This window comes from Mercenaria mercenaria, chromosome 17 (genome assembly GCF_021730395.1).
Source record: "Mercenaria mercenaria strain notata chromosome 17, MADL_Memer_1, whole genome shotgun sequence".
Taxonomy (NCBI): Eukaryota; Metazoa; Mollusca; class Bivalvia; order Venerida; family Veneridae; genus Mercenaria; species Mercenaria mercenaria.
In genome coordinates this window covers 25,384,575-25,406,699 of record NC_069377.1, presented here as the reverse complement: position 1 = coordinate 25,406,699, position 22,125 = coordinate 25,384,575, and the positions used below count along the sequence as shown (strand labels likewise).

At 38.1% G+C, this 22,125-nt stretch overlaps 3 protein-coding genes across 3 annotated transcripts; 1 reads left to right on the top strand and 2 right to left on the bottom strand.

Moving 5' to 3' along the window:
* The first annotated feature begins 1,583 nt into the window (after nucleotides 1-1,583).
* LOC128549929 (uncharacterized) lies at nucleotides 1,584-2,951 on the top strand. Its single transcript, XM_053527714.1, has one exon. It carries the CDS (start codon nucleotides 1,584-1,586, stop codon nucleotides 2,949-2,951), a length of 1,368 nt encoding a protein of 455 aa, XP_053383689.1.
* An 8,880-nt stretch (nucleotides 2,952-11,831) lies between these two features.
* Nucleotides 11,832-14,147, bottom strand: LOC128549928 (uncharacterized). Its single transcript, XM_053527713.1, has 3 exons — nucleotides 14,072-14,147; nucleotides 13,421-13,492; nucleotides 11,832-12,313 (listed from the first exon to the last, which is right to left on the bottom strand). The coding sequence occupies exons 1-3, from the start codon at nucleotides 14,145-14,147 to the stop codon at nucleotides 11,832-11,834; spliced, it is 630 nt and encodes a 209-aa protein (XP_053383688.1).
* A 3,156-nt stretch (nucleotides 14,148-17,303) lies between these two features.
* Nucleotides 17,304-18,953, bottom strand: LOC128550364 (uncharacterized). The gene is made up of 3 exons (XM_053529290.1): nucleotides 18,702-18,953; nucleotides 18,235-18,306; nucleotides 17,304-17,855 (listed from the first exon to the last, which is right to left on the bottom strand). The coding sequence occupies exons 1-3, from the start codon at nucleotides 18,871-18,873 to the stop codon at nucleotides 17,377-17,379; spliced, it is 723 nt and encodes a 240-aa protein (XP_053385265.1). The 5' UTR covers nucleotides 18,874-18,953; the 3' UTR covers nucleotides 17,304-17,376.
* Between the last annotated feature and the right edge of the window lie 3,172 nt (nucleotides 18,954-22,125).

The window sequence follows — 22,125 nt, the reverse complement described above, 5'->3', positions numbered from 1 at the left end:
GCGACGCGGTGGGATGAAGAGGTAAAGCGGGCTGAACGGCTTTTCATTGGATGACTGGAACTGATCTCCCGCGGTTTTCCCATCTCTGCAAGCTGATTGGATGGGGTACCACCGTGATGCGCGAGTCTCCCTTAGATACGAGTTTGGGAGCGGGGAAATTTGAATATAGTCAGCCGCACAGGGCAATCAGAAGCTTTTCTCATTCGGACTTTGGACAAACATCATCAAACTAAATTGTTTCAAACTTTTATTTAAACTTCTATTTATTTACAAATACAGTACTAGCAAAGTATTTAATAGTATTAAATACTGTTATTAACCCTAATTTTTACTGAAAATTCACTGGACTTGCGATGGGACAGGAGATGTAAATATTAACTTTATTGTTTGCTTTAAACATTGGAAGGATCTTTCCTTAAACTTTTCCAAAGCTTGTTATTGGAACTCGGATTAACATTTTGAAGCTTTGTTTAATAAGTAAAAAACGTTTCTAAAGTAATCATATCGTTTGTGAATCTTTATACTAAATAAAATAAATTCTCTATCTTAAAGTTGAAACTTAGTTTGGTTTTAGTCATCCGCCCACAGGATTAGGTTGGCCCTTATTCATACTGCACTTGCAGAGCGGCGTTTTCAACACACTGGTGTCAGAAGAGTGGGATTTTGATATATTTTCGAAATTACGGACCTTTACTCGGACATTTTGGACATCTGACTTACTTTGATGACTGTGCAGAGCTTGCAGATTGGTCTGACAAAGAGAAGCTGTTGTACCTCGCGACTTCACTTAAAGGACAAGCAAGGCTACACTACAGTTCCTGGCTCAACATGAGAAGCGCTCATATAGGGTACTACTGCTAACCTGGAAAAAAGGGTTTTGGCAATAGAAGCAAGCAAATCGATGGTTGTCCAGGATTCAGACTAGGACTCGCCGGAAGGATGAAACTGTTGCCGACTTTGGGGATGAAATTCGGATGTACGCTCAAAAGGCATATGTGTCACTGGGCCCGGATGCACAGGAGATGTTAGCTTTAGAACATTTCTATAAGAGCTTTTCGCCGGAAATGAGGTGCAGGCTAATGGATAGAGGCTGTAGACTGTCCGGGAAGCTGTAGAAATAGTTGAACGCTATGAAGACGTGCTGGGTAGGGCAAACACATCTGTCGGGACGATAAGGGTGTAGCTATGGAGAGGTCAAAGGACGAGAAACCTGCTGAACTAGAGATATGTTAGACATGAAGACACTAACATCAGCCATTCAGAAGATAGAAGTACGCCTGGATAAACTTGAAGCTGCTGGCAAGACACCAGTTGCAGACAAAACATGTTTCACGTGTGGGACAAGGGGTCATTTTGGAGACAATGTCCACAAAGAATAGACAACCAAACATGCCTCGCCCTAGGAAACCAGGAAAACTTCAAGCCGTCATCTCGTTAGGTCGTGAGATGACGGAGGGGAAGTTGAAGGGAAATCGACCTAGTCACTATAAAGCAACACTAGAGCAGAATGCAACACACCAAGAATAGGTAAAGTGGGAAGCACAGAGTATTCTTGGGATAATGGATTGTATGTTCATGGTAAAATGAACGACGTAGATATACACTTTTTGTTGGATAGTGGGTCCACTGCAACCCTGATATCTAGAGAGACATTCGAGACATGTGGAGGAGAAGAAATATACCCACTGCATATGACAGATATCAACGTAAATTCAGTTGATGGAACAAACATCACTATGCATGGCTTAATAGAAGCGGACATTGATTCTGGAAGTTTTAAAGCACGAACCACTATTATAGTATGTGACATATCTCTACCCGGACTATTAGGACAGGACTTCATTATGAAAAACATAGTTCAATGGAATCTGGAGAGAATGGAACTTAATACAAAAGATGGATATGCAATTCAATGTCAAACAATGGAGTCTATTGATAGAGTGTGTCGTGTAACTGTTGGAGGGGAAATAGAGATACCTGCTAAAACCTGCATGCTGGTGCCAGTTAAAATACCAAGCTCAGAATTCTTACCAGAAGTCGCATTTGTAGGTGAGATGGAAACTCATCAATTGAATGACATGAAGGTCATCAAAGGAATACTGGACCCGCATTGTAACGAATTATTTATAGGGGTTATAAACGAAACTGAAGATACTTATACAATTAAAGAGGGTAAAGAAATTGGTCGTTGTCATCCAATATTTGAAGATAGATTTACAATGGATAGAGTCAATGGAAAATCGGAAATGTGTTCAGTCGTGACAGACAATTTTCACGGAAATATGAAGAAGTCTGCGCAAGATTCTATGCCAGAACACATGAAATCAATGTTTGACTTAGGAAAAGAGCATTTGGAGGATGCTGATAGAGAGAAGTTTGCAACCTTACTAAGTAATTACCAGGACGTTTTTGCAAAAGATTCAGGCGATCTAGGATGCACCAACATGGTGAAACATAAAATAAACACAAGGGACTCGTATCCAATTCGGCAACCAGCAAGGAGGCAACCATATGGGAAACGCGAAACTGAGAAGGAGGAGGTAGAAAAGATGTTAGAAAAAGGTGTTATAGAGCCATCCAATAGTCCTTGGTCATCTCCCGTAGTGTTGGTCTCAAAGAAAGACGATTCTACTAGGTTTTGTATCGACTACCGTAAACTTAATGAAGTGACAGTCCAAGATGCTTACCCCATACCCAGAGTCGATGATTGCCTTGATGCCTTGTCAGGATCTAAATGGTTCAATACGATGGATCTCTGTAGCGGATTCTGGCAAATAGAGAGGGAGGAAGATGACAAGTTGAAAACAGCTTTCTCAACAAGTGGGCAAGGACTGTTTCACTTCCGGGTCATGCCTTTTGGGCTTGTAAATCCCTCCACCCACCTTTCAAAGGCTAATGGAAACCGTTCTAAGAGGGATACAATGGGTCGAGTCTTTATTATATATGGATGATATCATAACTCCAGGCAATTCTGTGGATCAATGTCTCGAACGATTAGAGCATGTTTTCCAACGGTTGAGGGAGGCGAGACTGAAGCTTAAGCCATCCAAATGCATCTTCTTCCAAAAATCGGCACATTTCCTTGGGCATGTTGTTTCGGAGGAAGGAATAGAAACACCCAGAAAAGATCAAAGCTGTTAAGGACTGGCCAACACCGAAGAACAGTAAGGAAGTGCGTAGCTTTCTTGGACTGGCCTCTTATTATAGGAAGTTTGTTTTAGGATTTTCCGAGGTTGCAAGACCGTTGCACAAACTTTGTGAGAAAAGCAATAGATTCAATTGGACAGAAGAAAGCCAGAAGTCTTTTGATACACTCAAATGTGCGCTTACTACATCACCGGTACTTGCATATCCAGTGTTAGGTTCACAATTTATACTTGACACAGATTCTTCGGATTCGCATGTGGTGCTGTCTTGAGCCAAGTGCAAGGCGGAAAGGAAAGAGTCATTGCCTACATGAGTAAATCGATGAACGTTCATGAACGAGCCTATTGTATAACTCGGAAGGAACTCTTGGCAGTTATTATGGCATTAAAGCATTTTCATAGTTATCTTTATGGACAGGAAGTACTCTTAAGAACTGATAACGCCGCTGTCAGCTGGATGCGGACGCTAAAAGTGCCCACAGGACAGGTCGCACGATGGCTCCAAGAATTAAACACTTACAATTTGAGGGTGGTACACAGAAGTGGAAAGAGTCATTCTAATGCTGACGCTCTCTCGAGAATGCCGTGCAAATCGTGCAAACGTCAACAGGAGCTTCAGATTGACTTTGAAGCGTCAACAAGACCTTTTGAAAAGACATCCGAGGAAACAATCAGAGCTATCACGAGAAGTAAGACGAATGAGGCATCATCAAGACTGTCTAGCAATCAATTTCTTTTAGATGGATGGGACCCCATCGATGTGTCGTTAAGTCAGGAGCAAGACAAGGATATTGCAAAGATCAAGATAGACTTGCAAAGATGGCAAACAGCGACAACCTGGGCAGATATTTTCAGCAAATTCCTCACACCTGAAAACATTATGGAGGCAGTGGGATAGACTAGAGATAGTTGGAAATTTGCTGTACAGAAAATTTGACACAGACGACGGCGATCATTTTTACCAATTGGTAACCCCCAAAGACAGACAACGTGATGTTATAAGATATCATCACGACACGCCTTGCAGTGGGCATCTCGGTATAGAAAAGACACTGGGGAAATCAGACAAGCATTCTATTGGCCAGGGATGGTAGATACGATTAAGAGATATTGCAAAGAATGCCACGAGTGTGCAGCAGCAAAACTGTCAAGAACAGCAAATAAAGCACCCCTTGGACAGTATGCTGTTGGGGAACCTGGAGAGAGACTTATGATGGATATCCTTGGGCCGCTTCCGGTGACCATTTCCCGGTAAAAAAGTACATCCTCGTAATGGCTGACTGGTTTACTAAGTGGACGGAAAGCGTAGCTATACCAAACATAGAATCAAAAACGGTTGTCAGGGCCCTTGTTGACACATACATAACGAGATATGGTGTGCCGCTGCAGATATACACTGACCAGGGGAAGTGCTTCGAGTCACGACTTATGGAGGAATTATGTGAACTTTTGGACATTGAGAAAACACATGCTACGTCTCTTCGCCGCAGGCCAACGGTTTAGTGGAAGTCTTTAATAAGACACTGATATCGATGCTTAAATCGTACGTAGCTCGCAGATTGATTGCTGGCATAGATACCTTCAAATGGTGATGATGGCATACCGAAGCTCTCCTCACAGTAGTTTAAAGCTTAGTGCAAACAAGATGGTCCTGGGCCGCGAGGTAACGCTGCCAATGCAAGCAGTTGTGGGACGACCTAAGGCGCAGATGGAGTTTGCAGACTCCAGTGAATATGTAATGGACCTTGAAGACAAACTGAAGAAGTGTCATGACTTAGCGAGGGTGAACTTGAGGGTCGCCTTCAAGGTATCAGAAGAAGCACTATGACAGTAAGTCTCGGAAACGGAAAGGTTACATCAAAGGGCAGCTAGTTTGGCTGCATGATCCTACAAGGAAAGTGGGAATCAGCTCTAAATTGGTGAATAATGGAAGGGGCCGTTTCTAGTAACAAAGACCGTGGATGATTTGGTATGTATGGTGAAGAGAAACGTGCAAAGGAAAACCAAAAGCCTATCATGTTGACAGATTGTATCCATACTATGGGAATAAGGTGCCTAACTGGATACGTAAGGAGCGACAATGTTAGCAAATATGTCTGAATTTTTAATTGGAAATGTAACATGTAACGTTGGGACGATAACCCTTGTACTGTCAATGATGTTTAATAAACAATGCAAATGTACCTGTTGTCTTATTTATATGAAGTAAACCAGAGTATTTAGTATAACAATAACAAGTGTAAATGAGTGAAACAACAAGAGTAAATGTATTACAACAACAATAGTAAAAGTGTAACAATATTGAATGTAAACATGTGTAAATGTGTAACAATAAAACAAAGGCTCAACACCTGTGTAAAATGACTTGTTCTTTCTTTCTACAGGATATATATACCAGAAGACAAAACTGTTCGGTTTTGGAAGTTCCTCGCATATTTTTTTTTTTTGGAGATTCGGGTAAATATTCCTCGTGACTCCTGTGGGTGGCAAAGTCTTTTTAATCTTTTCTTTGTCACTAACAAAACTAATAAATTACAAACATGGAAACTCGGGAAAAGACTAACATGACTAACACGACCATTATTTTTAGGTTTGATTGCACACTTTGCGACGGTATGTTCCGGACATGGGGCGCTCTGAAACAGCATATGATTGGTCCTGCACACAGAGTGCTTACAGTTTTATGTCCATGGTGTTTTGGCGTGGAAAAACCCTATACAAGGGTCAACGACCCAGAATCTCACGTGAGGACTGCTCACAATGATTTGCCATGGAAGTCCAGGGAAATGTTCTCCAGGCAAGCTGGATTTTACATGGCACGTAGTCCATTGGAATATGCGAAAGCAGTGGATTCTGTTACACCATACAATAGTGACCTAGCCTTTTCCATCCGACAGGAAGTTCGTACGTGGGCGGATGGGTTTGATGACAGAAAAGAACGTTTGGACAGAATAACAGGAATGGAAGGAGGGTGAAAAACAATCTAAAGGGAAAGAAAGAGGAAGACGGTCAATGAGTTTAGAGGATAATGATAAAAAGAGGAAAGACAGTGGACAGTCCCAAAACAAAGACAAAGAAAACAGTGAAAAAAAAAGTGAAAACGAAGGACGAAAACACATGACAGACAATCAAACACCACATAAAACCCAAAGAAAAGGGAAAACCTGAAAAAAGACAAAGTACACAAACCCTTCAAGGAAGTAAAAAAAGCTGAAGACCTCAAATAATGACACAGATAAAGAACAAAATACGACGAAAAAGGACGAAAAAAATACTAGAATCACAATGAAAGGAGACTTTTATGAATTTGAATTTCCCTGTGAGCTGGGGGAGGGAAAAGACAGAAACATTCACAGCAAAGAAGCTGGATGAAAAGGGAGATGCACCTTTCACACTAGATCCTGTGACAGGAGAAATACTTCCAGTTCTAAGCACGAAGACTGTCGAACGGGAATTAAATTCAGTTGAAACCAGATGTGCAGTGGATAGGATAGTAAGTATTATGGATAAGGATAACCGAGGAACAGGGAACGGCGAGATAGAAATGATAGATAAAAGAAACTGGGAAAGGTGGGACAGGGATGGTAGAGAATGGGGTTCAGAATGGTAAGGTGGACACTATAGAACAGGCAAGTGGAAGCAGTGGTGTAATTACAGGGGCACAAAGGGGTGATATAAGTAGAAAGGCCGATATAAAAAGAGACATCAGACACGTGAGAGTAGGTTCAGAGGTAGATGCTGAAGACACAGATTCCACTTCGGATTCTTCAGTTTCGTCAGATTCTTCTTCGTCCGGGACTTCTTCATCTGTCACAAATAATGAAGAATCCACACTACGCCACCGAGCTTTTAAACTTTTGTCAACAGGTGTAATGCCCCTGTGCCCTCCAGCTAGGAGGATATGGTCCCGAGAAATTGACATTGACGCGTTTGAACATAAAATGACCTGGCCCCTCGTAATTGGCGGGAACTTACCCCAGAAAATCGCCTATTTGCAATGGAGCAAATGGGATTATTTCTTGAACGAAAAAATACTGCTGAATTTCCCCCAATATCTAAAAAGTTACTTTTTGACAAATATTCCTTCCTCATGTTGGACGGCCAAGACAAACCTTCCGTTAGCAACAATGAGGCTGAAAGAATACCTGATAAAATCCGTCAGTATAATTTCTCCTACCTTAGAGGAATAGCTAAAGGGGAAATATCAGACTCCAGACAAGCGTGGTCAATTGTAAAAGCTTTGGAAAGGGCCGAACGGTGGACAGACACAGATGCAATTATGAACGTGTTAGATATGGGTGGGGTAAAAGTGAAAATCTAGTTGCTTTAGAGTGAATAGGCCGATGACTGACTTGTAATGTTACTCTTTTCTGATTTGTATATTTGCATTAAAATTTTCTTGTAATGCAAAAAAAAAAAAAAAAAAAAAAAAAACAACCAAAAAAAAAAAACTATGAGATTATATTTGAGATTATTGAGATTATATGTATGGAAATGTTTAATGTGTTGTTCAATGTGTTATATATATGCTGATAATCAAGGAGGATTATTTTTTACAAAGGTGGGGGAAGTGTAATATGAGGTTCATTTGTGCAAGAAGTCCATGGCACAAAATCAGAATGCACTTCGGATATTCAGATTCCCTCCCACCCACATTTTTGAAGCAGCACCGAGCGGGGTCGAACCACAGGCAGAATAGTGCTGTCAGAATGTTTACCTGGATTCCATCTCTAACTGCCATGCTTGACCTTTGAGTTCACAGTATTTTTGGGCATGTTGGATATGTCACATTAAATTATGTCATTCAATTTGATGACAATCGTAAGGACGTATTAATTTGCTGTTGTAGTTCATTCCTGATACTCTATATCACCAATACATAAGAAAATATCTCGTGTTACGTTTCTAGGAACCAGGAAGTAAAATCAAACATGAACCTAAACACACTTTATGCACATTGCATACTCATACCACGCGATATATGGACCAGGAAACATACACCTACTTATTAGAAGAGATCCTCATCGATGTTGTATCATCCATATTTTCAATTATAAGCAAATTCCTTATTTTCATTCATTGTGACTTGTAAGGTTTCCATTTTAGTTGGCGCATGGATATTTTTATCACATCGCGAAAAACACTATTAATGACTGATGTCACACCACTAAATCTTTAGGTTAGGCAGTACTAAGTATTTAGGGGCCTCCTTAGACCCCTATTTTCGTCTGTTAGGCTGTTCTTTTCAGTATCCAGTTAAGCGCACTAGGTTTGTGCGACGCGGTGGGATGAAGAGGTAAAGCGGGCTTGAACGGCTTTTCATTGGATGACTGGAAACTGATCTCCCGCGGTTTTCCCATCTCTGCAAGCTGATTGGATGGGGTACCACCGTGATGCGCGAGTCTCCCTTAGAACGAGTTTGGGAGCGGGGAAATTTGAATATAGTCAGCCGCACAGGGCAATCAGGAGCTTTTCTCATTCGGACTTTGGACAAACATCATCAAACTAAATTGTTTCAAACTTTTATTTAAACTTCTATTTATTTACAAATACAGTACTAGCAAAGTATTTAATAGTATTAAATACTGTTATTAACCCTAATTTTTACTGAAAATTCACTGGACTTGCGATGGGACAGGAGATGTAAATATTAACTTTATTGTTTGCTTTAAACATTGGAAGGATCTTTCCTTAAACTTTTCCAAAGCTTGTTATTGGAACTCGGATTAACATTTTGAAGCTTTGTTTAATAAGTAAAAAACGTTTCTAAAGTAATCATATCGTTTGTGAATCTTTATACTAAATAAAATAAATTCTCTATCTTAAAGTTGAAACTTAGTTTGGTTTTAGTCATCCACCCACAGGATTAGGTTGGCCCTTATTCATACTGCACTTGCAGAGCGGCGTTTTCATCACAATATTATAAATGTTATAGACCTTTTTACAATGCGGTTGGTCGCTACGTAGTTTTAGCGGATGTTTTGACTTTCATGCGCATGCGCTCTTTACGTGTGGCCAAAAGACCGCTGAACAATAAGTAAACCTACATAAAATATTATATTACGATATGTTTTGCCACGATAAAGCTGATTTTAATCAAACAATTTATTTTACAGAATGCTTTGATTAAAGATAGATATGTTATTAATCATATCTTACCTAAGAAGCCGGCTTTATTCTTATTTTCATCAGAAAAGAACAAGCATAATTCCTGGCCTATTTCCACACATCATACAAATATAAAATTTGTTCCTTTCATTTTAAAGTGTCGTATTTTCTTTCATGTGATCTAGTTTTTTTTCTGCAACTTCAAATAGTTGTTGTATATATATTTTTATCAGACTTGAACGACATCTGTCAAGAATTCTTAGGGGATGCAGCTCCTTGTCTTAAGTAATATACCGAAAATAATTACATAACTATTATGAAAATGACATGATGAAACATAGATCACCTTGGTCTTGATTATGACCCTAACGTTACTTCGAGGATTGTCACCTAATTAGAGAGGATCATAAAAGTTACTGAAGCATATAAGTTGGCTTTGATGTAACGTACTTTCCCAGCAAGCAAGCCCATATGGGCCCTTTATGGGCTGTATACGGGTAGGCCCATGTGGGCTGATTAATATTGGTCCCATATGGGACCCATATGTTATTATTTGCCCACATCGGGCCCATATGAGGCCCATATCTATAGCCCTTGGAGAAAATACAATATGTTTGCCACATGTTTATTTTCTGCCCGGTTCAGCAGTTTAAATTTTCATCAGTTATCATCCTTTTAATACGAATTTTGGTAATTGATCAAGTTCTGCACCCATATGGGACCTGAGATGGGTCCCACATCGAAAGGAATCGTGACAAATTGTAACTTTACGTACAATTTTTTCGTGTTTACAGTTCTTTTTATTTGTTTTTAAAAATAAAATTTATTTTAAGTCATATAACGTTATATTTTGAAAAATGACAGGTACAACTGTCATATTTTATTTTATTTAAAATAAATAAAACATTTTTATTTTCAGGTTAATCTCGTCTTTTACTGGAAATTTCTTGTTCATATTTTTATGTTATACCTTCCCGCAATGTTCCTTGAAGCCCATCTGGGACCCATGCCAAGCCCGTTTGCAAATCTAATGTGGGTCCCTTATTGGCAGCCCATGTGGGGCCCATATAGATTGCCCATGTAAGTGCTATGTGGGTCCCATAATGGACCCATATGGGTCCAATATTAAAGCCCATGTGAGACCCATGCCAATCCCGTTTGCAAACCCATGTGGGTCCCTTATTGGCAAGCCCATGTGGGCTCCACATAGAAAACAATAAGGGGCCCATATGGGTCCCATATATTTTGCTAGCTTGGTTAATGCACTTCGTTCATTCATGCCATAATAAGAACGCTCTTGGATTAATATATCACTCGGCGGGGCTGTTTTGTAAATATACTTTGGAACTTTATGGACATTTCCCTTTTAAAACGATGTAATTTTAGTTATAGAAAAAATCTAAATTCGTAAGATCTGGATCAAATCAAAGACTTCATATTAATTTCATACGGAAGGAAAATACCTAATATATATCTCTAATTTTTATCTCTTATTTTTAAATGTTGATCATTGTGCGCAGAAGTCATTAACCTTTATTTGATAGAATAATTATAATAAACTTAAATTCCACATAAATTTTTTTTAAATAGAACATCGTCAAATAACAGATAAAGAAGGTAAGTGTAGAACACCCTCCCCGCTACCCACCCCTCTCTATTAAATCTGACCCTGCATTCACCATCCCAACCACTTTGATACTGTCAAATAAAAACTTCAAAAATTAAAAAATCAATTGAAACAAAAAAAATAATTTTAAGATGATAATTATCTTTTTGAATACGGAATGAATTGATCCCCATTTTGGTATAACTGGACTTTGTCCGTGTTTGTTAAATCTAGCATGAGGGACTTTATATATGTGCGTGTGTGGTTGGGGGAAGGGTACATCAGTTGGAGTTAATATGTAATATAGCTGAAAAAAAATGAAATCCATACTTCAGCTTCTCTAAATTGAACATTTCATTTTAAATTTCGAGTTTTAATTAGATTACTAGTATCACATAAGCTACTTGCGCCAGATGGTAAGTTCTGTGAGATCATACAAATGTATGTTAGAAAATCAAACACAAGCTGTTTCAATTCATGGAAAATATCGTATTTTTAAAATGTTTTCTTAACCTAAATTTGTGGAGATGAAAGATCAAAATTGCTGTAAAATAATTTTTGCCTGTTCATTATGAATCCAAAATCATCAGTTATAATGCGCATTAGTTAAAGTATCTCATTTTGAGCAAGGCACTTCTGGGTTTGCAAAGATTTACATAATATTTTCCTTTTTCTTGCAGTGGTAATTTACTATAAAACAGACTCATTATTGATCGAATAGACTGAAATGCGATATAACTTTGACGCAGTTTATATTGTGCGGTCATGTCTTTTTGTCCTACGTAGAGTGCGCATGCGCGAAAATTTACTCCCGTTGCTAAGGGAAAAGCTGTAAAAAGGTCTATACGAAGAATTTTTCCACTGTCTTTGACCAGTATGCTCTTATAGCTTGTAGATATGATATCAAAATAAATGTATATTTTGTGTAAAATTTATTCCACAATGTCAGTCCTATATACATGTGCAACATCTCATTTCGAGCATACAACACAAGCAAGTTCGCGTCCGTCTGGGTATTCCTGACAAGGCAATGATCCACATTTCACTTCTGTAAAGTAAAACAATTTGCCGTTCAATTTGGCTTCACCATGGTACACCGCTTCTGGATTCACATCAACACAGGCGTAGTCACTCGCAGATATGTGAACCTTATGGTCTGTCATGAGATAGCCGGTGTATTCCATTGTCCAGCCGGGGTAGCAGTCTGTCTTACCTGGAATCATAACAGTGGTCGGTCTGGGACTGCGACACAGTACACATGGCGCATCTTGATCGTTCATGTTTTGTGGGAAAGGGCTAAATGTGTTAACATATATCTGATACTCTGTACCAGAAATATATACACCTATGTCCTGTATACCATCTACGTATTTGGCCCATGTAGGGTGTTGTGGTAGACACAGATATTTCCCTGCACCTCCTTCGATTTCATACGGTGAACCAGCTGCAAAACCTTCAAAGAAACAAAAATCTTTTTTTTTTCTAATTTGGTTCAAAGTCGTATGTATCTGATAATTTTCGTTTTGATGTTGTTTTTATATTTCCGAAGGGACGTATTGTTTGATGACGCAGCTCGTCTGGAGTCTGTTAGCAATATCGTTTCCGTTCAATGATTTAGGAATGATTTGACCTGATGAGATCAGTGGGTCAAATGCCAAGGTAACAGTGACAGTCGCTCAATATATCGCTAATGGGCATTGCATGGCTCCTATTTATTTTGAGGTCAATATGTCAAAGGTCAAATACACAGTGACTATTAGTACAAAAAAAACCGCTTCCGCTCAACCTGTTCTCCTCTACCTTTTCAGGCATATTGCCACTGGGCAGTGATTTACCGTTTTTATTTTGAGAGCATAGGTTGAAAAGTCGAGGTCACACTGTTAGTACAAAACCGTTTGCTCTCAGTACATTGAGAATGATTTAACCCGTGCCCCTCAAACGTTGCAAACACATTATCAATAGGCAGTAGATGAAACCTACTGATTTTGAGGTCAGTAGGTAAAAGGCCAAGGTAACAGTGGCTGTAAGTATATAGTATAAAAACGTTTTCTGTCTAATATTTGAGAATGACTTGACCTACGACTCTCAAACTTGGCAGACACATTGCTCATGGGCGGTGAATGACCCGTGCTAATGTTGACTTTAATCGATTACAGTGACCGTTATTTCAAAAAGAACGTTCTCCATAGACTTCTTCTGATTTTGAGGTTTTTTAGTCAAAGATCATGGTCACTTGCATGCCAAGTTATCAGATAGATGTATCATGTGATGGGTGGTGCTTGTCATCCATCAGTCTGTTTGCAGTTTAGTTTCCGCTCAGTACCTTCAGAATGCTTTGAGATATGTCTCTTCAACATAATAGGTACATTGCTTTGGGGGGTTTATGCTCCACACAGCGATGATCTTGTTTCTATATGAATTGGAGCCATTATATTTATTAGAGTTTTTGCAATTTACACATTTTCATGTGTGACTGTTAAAGTGTCCTTCTACATTTATCTTTACAAATTCAAACTATGTTCGAAGTGTACACATATGAAGTTGATATGATAGCATATACCTGAATACACCTTTTCCGTTCGATTTCCATCACATGTAGTTTTGCCCCATCTAACATACGTTGACCCTTGTTCTGAAAAGATAATTCAAACTGTATAGACATTGTTGTAATTTGAGCACAATATTGTATGTGACTTGCAACTGCCCTCCAGTTGTTCTCAACACAAAACATTTTCTTAAACATTGAAATGACACAAGTGGAACAAATTGGCGACAAATGAACACTTTTGTTAGGAATTAGAACTACTCTCGGAGTGAGAAAACGTGAGGTTATACTCACATATGAAAGTAATGTATCATGATTATATGATGACAATATCGTCATATTTATGTCAAACTGAGCACAGACACTTGGAGGTAAAGCCCCCTTCCCCTATCCGCCCCTGCCAAATATCAGTCAATATTTTAGTCTTTTAAAACACATTGATCACATATCTCAAACATTGAATATGTTTTGTTACAAATTCAGCATGTTTTAAAAATTACCATCAATGCAATAAAATATTGACTGATATTTGTCAGGGGCGGATGGACCACAGAGTGTTTCTGAAAGTGAAATGAAGACTCATATACTTATAATAAAAGCCTATGCATATCTATAACTATATTTTGTATCATTTGCGGTAACACTTATTCTGACACGTACATTAACGGGTCTCCATGAGCGAGTGGTTGAGACCGTTAACTTCGAATCCCTTTTCCCTCAGCTGCGGATTCAAAACCTCCATAATTGTGGTTTACAATTCTGTCATGTGAGGAACTCATGCTTATGGAATGCAGTGATTCTATCTGATCAAACACATGTACAGGTAAAACATTTAAAAGAGAATCCGCCTCTAAATCCATACGGAAGAAAAAACGATCTACTTTGCTTTAGAGTGTCCATTTCCTGGCGTAACATCTGTACCTCTAGCGCTAAGTCATCGCTGCTGTGAAGGACCAATCGACGCTGTTCGTGTTTTACTCGAGCCTCAACACAAGACAAAGCAGCAAAAGTAATTGTCAGAAACTTTAATACAAACATCACTGTGCTATTTATTTTTCCAGTTGTGCAATATGAAATAATTAGCATTACAAATGGAACTATAAATATTTCTTATCTTAGAAGAATTTTTCTTATCATGTAAATATGTGAGCCCCTCCTGACTGCACATTTGCCATGAACCAAATATAAGACACTTTCAGCTATAAATATACGTTGACGCAAGTTGGGATGGGAAGAAGTGGCCAGGGGTTGGTATAACCTAACAAAAAAAAACCGATACGAGAAACGCTACATTATACTTAAGATTACTAATAGGATCTACTGTTATCAAAATAACTAAAAATTATATCAATATGCTCTTTAAAGGGCTATTTGCCTTCTTCTTCTGCTTTTCTCTGTAAAAATAACAGGAAAAACTAACAAATGAGCCAAGCTATTCAATAACGATAGAAATCATTCACTGAATTGACGTCACACTGACTATGAAATAGTACAGTATTCGAATATGATTTTTTTTTTGGGGGGGGGGGGACTGACATATGCGAATACTGTGAAACATGGAATGAAGATAGTTGTTTATTAGTGTAGACCAAATATGGGCATTCCGGTATTCCGTCTTCCGGTCCAACACAAGTGCAGTTCCTTGCGTATTTTCCAATCGTTTTTCCTCTAAGTTCTTACTAATAGTCCAGTCGGTCTTTGACTTCGGTTGGTTCCCTGTACATGTTGTATCCATGATTAAATGAAATGTAACTCAGAGTTGCCTACATAAATATAGGAGGATATTCTGGTGGACAGAAAGTCTTAAAATTGTTTCTTACCAAACTGAATTTAAAAGTTTATTTTCTAGATTTCCATATGATATGATCTCATCTTCCACTGAGGCCGAACTTCAGCTAAATGGCTAGGCCACAATCGGTAGTCTGACAAACATTGAGATTATGTCATTCGGGGATTCAGAAGAAGTACATTGAGATTATTTTTATCAGGAGCTGAGAAGAAGGAAAGGTGAAACTATGTTAATTAAAACATGCCAAAGTAACAAAAGGAGAGTTATCATTAGTACACATACATACATTGAACTGCATTGTATTTCCCGTAAAAAGTCTACACAACAGATCAATTTGATGTCATATGTACAAAATCATGACCAGCAGTACTTTTAAGAGCCGGTTCATCTTTCTTGTTTCTAAAAATACTTATACAACATCAGGTCAGCTATCATGAGTGACTAATTTGACATTATACACTGACTGAATAGGTTGTCGGTCAATAGTCAAAACTATTGCCCTAGAACCATCAGACCTCGTGCAATAGTTTTGACAATTGACTGGCAAGCCATTCAATAGGGGTTTATAACATGACATGAAATTATTTTCACAGTTTTGTTTTCAATTATTTACTTATTTGCCTAGTAAACTATGGAACGGCGGTCTATATAAAGAGTCATGTAATAGATTTAACAACCTACGTAGTTTATCAATTCATAGTCCTAAAGCTACAACAACGTGACCATTCTTTCTTTTTGGTGGCTCTGTTACGAGATTCTGAAAAAACTATTTGCCGTTTGCAAAAGAGATTTGATTTTACTAAAAATGGATTTGCAATATCTGTCGGCCAGTTTTAATTAATTTAATTTAAACTATCTATTAGGGCTTTTTTAATTCCAAAAATAAACTCTTTTTTTCTAACATAACCTATACAATGTCTTATAACTATTCATGGGCGTAGGAGCGAGTTTGACTTTGGAGGGGGGGGGCCAAACCTTTTCGACCGGGGGGTGGGGGGGGGGGGGGGGTAGCGGCAAGGTATCCTCGGTGCATTATTCGTGACAAAGACTCAAGGCCTTGTACAGGGATTAATTGGGCCATAGGCCCCTCAAACCTTTATGTTTTAGCAATCATTGAGTTATTCTGATGATACACATACGACTAGGCACTGAACTGTCTTAATCAGTCATATTATGTATTGTTCTAATTAAGTGTGCCATTTTTTTACATTCTTCTGTTGAAACCCTGGACATACAGTCAGTTAGCACTGATTTGTCTAATTGTGGTATAAAGTTGTGGAAATATCATTTCCTTTGAATGGACAATGAAAAACAAAAAAATACATAACGTTTACATGCGTAAACAGGCTTAATAGTTAGGCCTACATTGATTTTGCAGACGCTCAAACCGGAACTGTAGTGACTGCGTTCAATGATATATTATTTTTATAAAATGTAAACAATTCTTGGCGTGGCGCGTACAGATTTCAGTACTCACACTACGGAAAGAGACATTTTAGTCAGAATACAAGGGAAGGCCAAATGCAAATCAGAAATCAGGTTGAAAAGAATTATATGATGCTAAGTAAATGTTATATTAGACTGCAATTTATATCTCTTTTCCAAAATATTCGGGGGGCCAAACTATACTTTGGCCCCCCATCTCCTAGCTTTGGGGGGCCTGACCCCCGCTGGCCCCCCCCCCCCTGCTCCTACGCCTATGCTATTATTCACATATGATATAATATATCATAACATGATCAGTAACCTCTTTTCAATTTATCAAGGGGATAAATTTGAGAGTTTTGTTTAGGTTTGTTAGATCAAGCCGTTACGTGACTAGAATTTGGAGTTAACATATTACCTTAGTTTGTTATTTAAACTTTTAAAATAGGAAAAAACCTCGTCTTTAATGTTCCGAGTATATATACAAGTAAGTGAAATCCATAACATAAATGTAAATAATGTATGTATCGGAGATGTGGCATTAGCGGTAACAATATCTCAATTTTGCAAATTTTGGATCTACGATAATCGATTTTTTTTCAGCGGGAGATACATATGAAACACTTTCATTCTTATATTCGGAAAAGACATTGATATAATGAAATCGTGATTAAAACAGAAAAATAAATAAATGTTTTTATTTTAATAAGTAAATGTATTTCACATATACGAGTGCAGATATATCATCTCGGTTCGTTCATTTGGAGCAAACAACACACGCAAGCTCACGTCCGTCCGGGTACTCCTGACATGGTAGAGATCCACACTTTACTTCTGTGAAGTAGAACAGTTTTCCGTTCATGTTCGCTTCTCCGTGATACACCGCCTCTGGATCTGCATCCACACAGGCATAGTTACTGGTATCTTTATAACTGGTATGTCCAGTCATTAGATATCCGGTGTATTCCATTGTCCAGCCGGGGTAGCAGTCTGTCCTTCCTGGAATCATAAGTGTTGTTGGTCGCTGGGTACGACAAACAACACATGGTGCATCTTGATCGTGCATATTTTGTGGAAATGGGCTATACGCGGCTGTATATATCTGATATTCAGTTCCGGAAATATATCCACCTAAGTCCTGTATACCATCAACGTACTTTGCCCATGTAGGATGCTGTGGCAGACAGACGTAACTCGCACCACCTACCTTGTCATACGGTGTTCCTGAAGTAAATCCTAAAGAAAGAAAGAAAAAGAAAAATATGGAATCAGTGACTTAAAGAGTAGATTATAACACTTAAATGATGACTATTTATTACATTTTAAAATTTGCCCTCTAAACATTAGATATTACTAAAAGTTGTACAAATATTCGACCGGGCTTAAAGTTTTAATTGACGAAAATATCTTGAAAAAGAGTTCTATAGTTTTAAGTTAAGAATTGTCTTCTGCAAAGACGTTTGATACATGGGTATATAGTATGGTTGTTTTGGTTTACTTATCAAATATATTTCAACATTAGCATTTTCATATTTATATTTGAAAGTTTCGGTCTTTTCCCTTGTTTTCTAACAAACCGACCCGTTGAGACGGGCTGGAATAATAAAAAGTTTACCCGAGTACACTTTTTCTGTTTCGTTTCCACTGCATGTCGTTCTACCCCATCTGACATAAGTTGAACCTTTTTCTGAAGAAAATCACAATACGCCCGATAAATTCGCATACCTAAATTCGGCATAATCATGATTACGCTAAAAGGCATATATTATTTCTGCATGATAAAAAACATGATTTTGTTTTAGCGATCTTATTAGATGAGTTTAATTAGTACATCAAATTAAAGGGCAGGTAACTCTTTTCAATACCGGTGACCTATTACTTATATTGCCATTTTTATGTCTTAGATATAAGGCTAAATCGTATTTTTTCGCAAAGATGATCCAGTGTGACCATAACTAAAATGATTAAGCCGACAACATCTATATGCGAAAAATTGTGAGATAAGTCGTAATATAGTTGAATTTTGAGACGGATCTATATATCAAAACAGATTATCTTATTTAAATTACGAGTATTACTTGCCTTGTTTTAATGTTGTCACTTCAGCCCTCAGGTCTTGTATTTCCTGGCGTAACTTCTGAAACTCGACGGCAATATCCTCACCACTGTGGTAAACAAGGCGTCGGGATTCGCTGTTTTCTCCCACATTACCATGCAACAGGAACGTAAATATAAAGAAATAAAGAAACTTCATTTTGACGACCCAACTTTCCTTTTAATTTAACTGAATGAATAATGAATATTGTTAACGTGAGAGTGTTATCTTGTTTAGTTGACCTTAGAACTTTGTCTGCAATTTGACTAAAGCCTTGTCTAGGTTAGTGCAATGTTCTTTACTGTTTACGCAAGTTAAAAATCAAGGAAGGGTTGCCAAATATTCAAGACATTAATAATTTAATTTACTTCTTGCATCACCCAGTCACTCAAAAGTTAACAGAATATGAATAAAAAAATAAGAACATTTTCAGCATGGATTACTTTTACTTTCTCGTCAATTGTGGACCATCTCTTTCCTCCCTGCTTTTTTTATAAAAAAAAAATGAAACATTTGAATGATTGCAATTCAACGGTAAATATGAACAAGAGGGTCATGGTGACCCTGGATCGCTCACCTGCGTAATACGAGCTACATGTTTCAAATGTCAAACTGATGATTTTTAGAATTTTTTTGGAAGACTTTCCGATGTACAATCAAGTAACCCCTGGGGCGGGGCCAATTTTATCCCAGGGATCATGATTTGAACAAAGTTTGTAGAGGTCTATTAGGCAATCTAATCAAATATCTAAGCTCTAGGCCTTATGGTTTATTTTTAGAAAAATTTTGAAGATTTTCCTATGTAAAATCAAGTAACCCCATGGGGCGGAGTCAATTTGACCCCGGGGGTCATGATTTGAATGACTTTAGTAGAGGTCCACTAGGCAATGCTACATGTTAAATATCTAAGCTCTATGGCTTCTGGTTTTTGAGAAGAAGATTTTTGAAGATTTTCCTATGTAAAATCAAGTGACCCCTGGGGCGGGGTCAATTTTGCCCCCGGGGTCATGATTTGAATAAACTTTGTAGAGGTCCACTAGGCAATGCTTCACACCAAATATCTAAGCTCTAGGGTTTCTGGATTTTGAGAAGAAGATTTTTAAAATTTTTCCTTTCGGTTGCCATGGCAACCAGAGTTCTGCATAGAATTCAATTCTTTGAAAAAAATTTGTAGAGCTTCACCGAAGAAATATTTCTATGAAGTTTGAATGAAATTGGCCTAGCGGTTTATGAGGAGATGTCGTTTAAATTAAAAGTTTACTGACGACGGACGACGGACGCCGGACGCCGGACGGTGAGTAATCAGAATAGCTCACCCTGAGCCTTTGGCTCTGGTGAGCTAAAAAGGACACATTTGCATTGCTTACTGACAGAAATTCTTTACTTTTCACTCATAACAATTAGCAGATCCCTTTCTTCAAACAAATCGATTAGAATTTCATTGTTTTGCTATGGCCGAAACCTTTTCAACTCAGTTGATGTACATCTAGCAGCCAACCATGTTAACGGATGTCTACAATTTCATGCTCAGCGTTCACGTTTACTAAGCTCCTGATCCACGCTCTGACATTTACATTACAGAAAAAAAATAGGAAAAAGATTGTTTCCTCTTAAAATGTCGAAAAATAATGAGTATAGAATCTGCGAAGTTTCACAAGGATGTATCCTTTGAAAGATACGATGCAACTAAGTAAGCACGCATTAATTACAATCATAGCAGACTCGGTTTGGTTAATTGAGATTGTTGACAAAATGGTAGAAAATGTGCGACACCTCTCGCAACCCCTGAACCGGTGGCACTTTCTAATAAAGTAGCATTGAGTTGATTCCTTGATCTAAAAGGATCAGACGCATGGACGTCTCGCGTTTTCGATTTTCGTTTATCGCTTTGCGGCTTGATACAGATATACTTAATTTCATGTCGCCCAAAAGGACTTCCGTCGGCCGAGTTTCACGATCTATGAGTAGTCATATTATATATCAACGTTTTGTGTAAAAGGGTTACAGCATCTCGGATTTATTCACATCGATGTCTGATAAGGATGTTCTGTAGAACAGATATATGGGCCATGCCATGAGAAAACCAACATAGTGGGTTTGCGACCAGCATGGATTCAGACCAGCCTGCGCATTCGCGCAGTCTGGTCAGGATCCATGCTGTTCGCTAACGGTTTCTCTAATTGCAGTAGGCTTTAAAGGCGACCAGCATGGATCCTGACCAGACTGCGCGGATGCTTTCTTCTCTTTTGTTTGCATTTTGAACTGTTCTCCATTAAGCTATACGTAGTTAATCAATTTGAAACTATAAAAGGTAAGAGTAGTCACCTTTTAATCACTGAGCACAGCAAACACAACCAGAAGTACACACCGCAAAGTAGGCCACCATCAAACTGTATTGGTTAGAAATAGCTGAAGAAGTGTTTCAACTAACCATCAAAATTACATCAAAGATAACAAAAAAACGAGGTAGGGGTAAAAAGTAAAGTACATATATGTAAAATAAGGGTGGTATCATAAGAAGAGATGGGAATTAGCATCATCAACATACAAGAAAACATGCATAACAAATATACTAGTAAACGATACAGACAAAGGGTTGAAAATAGGGGCACCACCCTGGAACAATCGGTAACCTATGTAAAGGGAGCTGGGGCTGAAACGCGTTTGGACACGCCGACTTCATACCTTAGCTTATCTTCAGCTTATTAGAAAAGAATATGTCAATAAATATACCACTGGCATTAGCTCAAACGTAAGTGCCGAAATATCAAACTGTTTTCAAATAAATCATATACATAGGAACAAACAGAGGTATTCAATAAATTGTCGAAAGTCAAGATACAAAGAGTACCAAGACCTTAACTAAAGGGCGCGACTAGGTAAGTTGCCTGACAAAATCCACTCGCTCCGTTATGTGTAGGATATTGGAGATAAGCATCATGGAGCCTCACACATGAATAGTCATAGGAAAAAGTAACTACTAACTGGGGCCGATAATCAAACCTGCACTGTGCTTTATGATCTTTGTATTTTATCTTCATTATTTAAAAAAAAACGTTTCTAACAGATTTTCAAATAACGGTATTTGATTAAAATAAATAACAATGCTGAATTCTCCGTATTTTATGAATTGAATTTAGATAAGAGATCTGAGGTAATGAGGCCTGCATGTCACAGAAACTGCCAAAAGACAAAATTAAGAACAGGCACCATATCTACAGTGCCATTAACCCAAAGATATGAATTCGGGAGTATTGGAACCACCAAATGATCAATCTGAAAAACTAAACAGTACCTCTAACACAACAAAAATGTCGCGCTGAACGATTTGAAGAAATAGCTTTTCGTAGTTTGTGACTGAAACAACCTTTTTGAAATAAATAGATTTATATAATTAAAATCATCTAACTT

Coding starts and splice junctions, on each gene's coding strand:
- LOC128549929 (XM_053527714.1), top strand. CDS start 1,584: ATGAACGACGTAGATATACACTTTTTGTTGGATAGTGGGTCCACTGCA.
- LOC128549928 (XM_053527713.1), bottom strand. CDS start 14,147: ATGGAGGTTTTGAATCCGCAGCTGAGGGAAAAGGGATTCGAAGTTAAC. Junction 13,493..14,071: donor CCACTCGCTCATGGAGACCC/GTTAATGTACGT, acceptor TTATCTTTTCAG/AACAAGGGTCAACGTATGTT. Junction 12,314..13,420: donor AACGGAAAAGGTGTATTCAG/GTATATGCTATC, acceptor GTTTCTTTGAAG/GTTTTGCAGCTGGTTCACCG.
- LOC128550364 (XM_053529290.1), bottom strand. CDS start 18,873: ATGAAGTTTCTTTATTTCTTTATATTTACGTTCCTGTTGCATGGTAAT. Junction 18,307..18,701: donor AGTGACAACATTAAAACAAG/GCAAGTAATACT, acceptor GATTTTCTTCAG/AAAAAGGTTCAACTTATGTC. Junction 17,856..18,234: donor AACAGAAAAAGTGTACTCGG/GTAAACTTTTTA, acceptor TTCTTTCTTTAG/GATTTACTTCAGGAACACCG.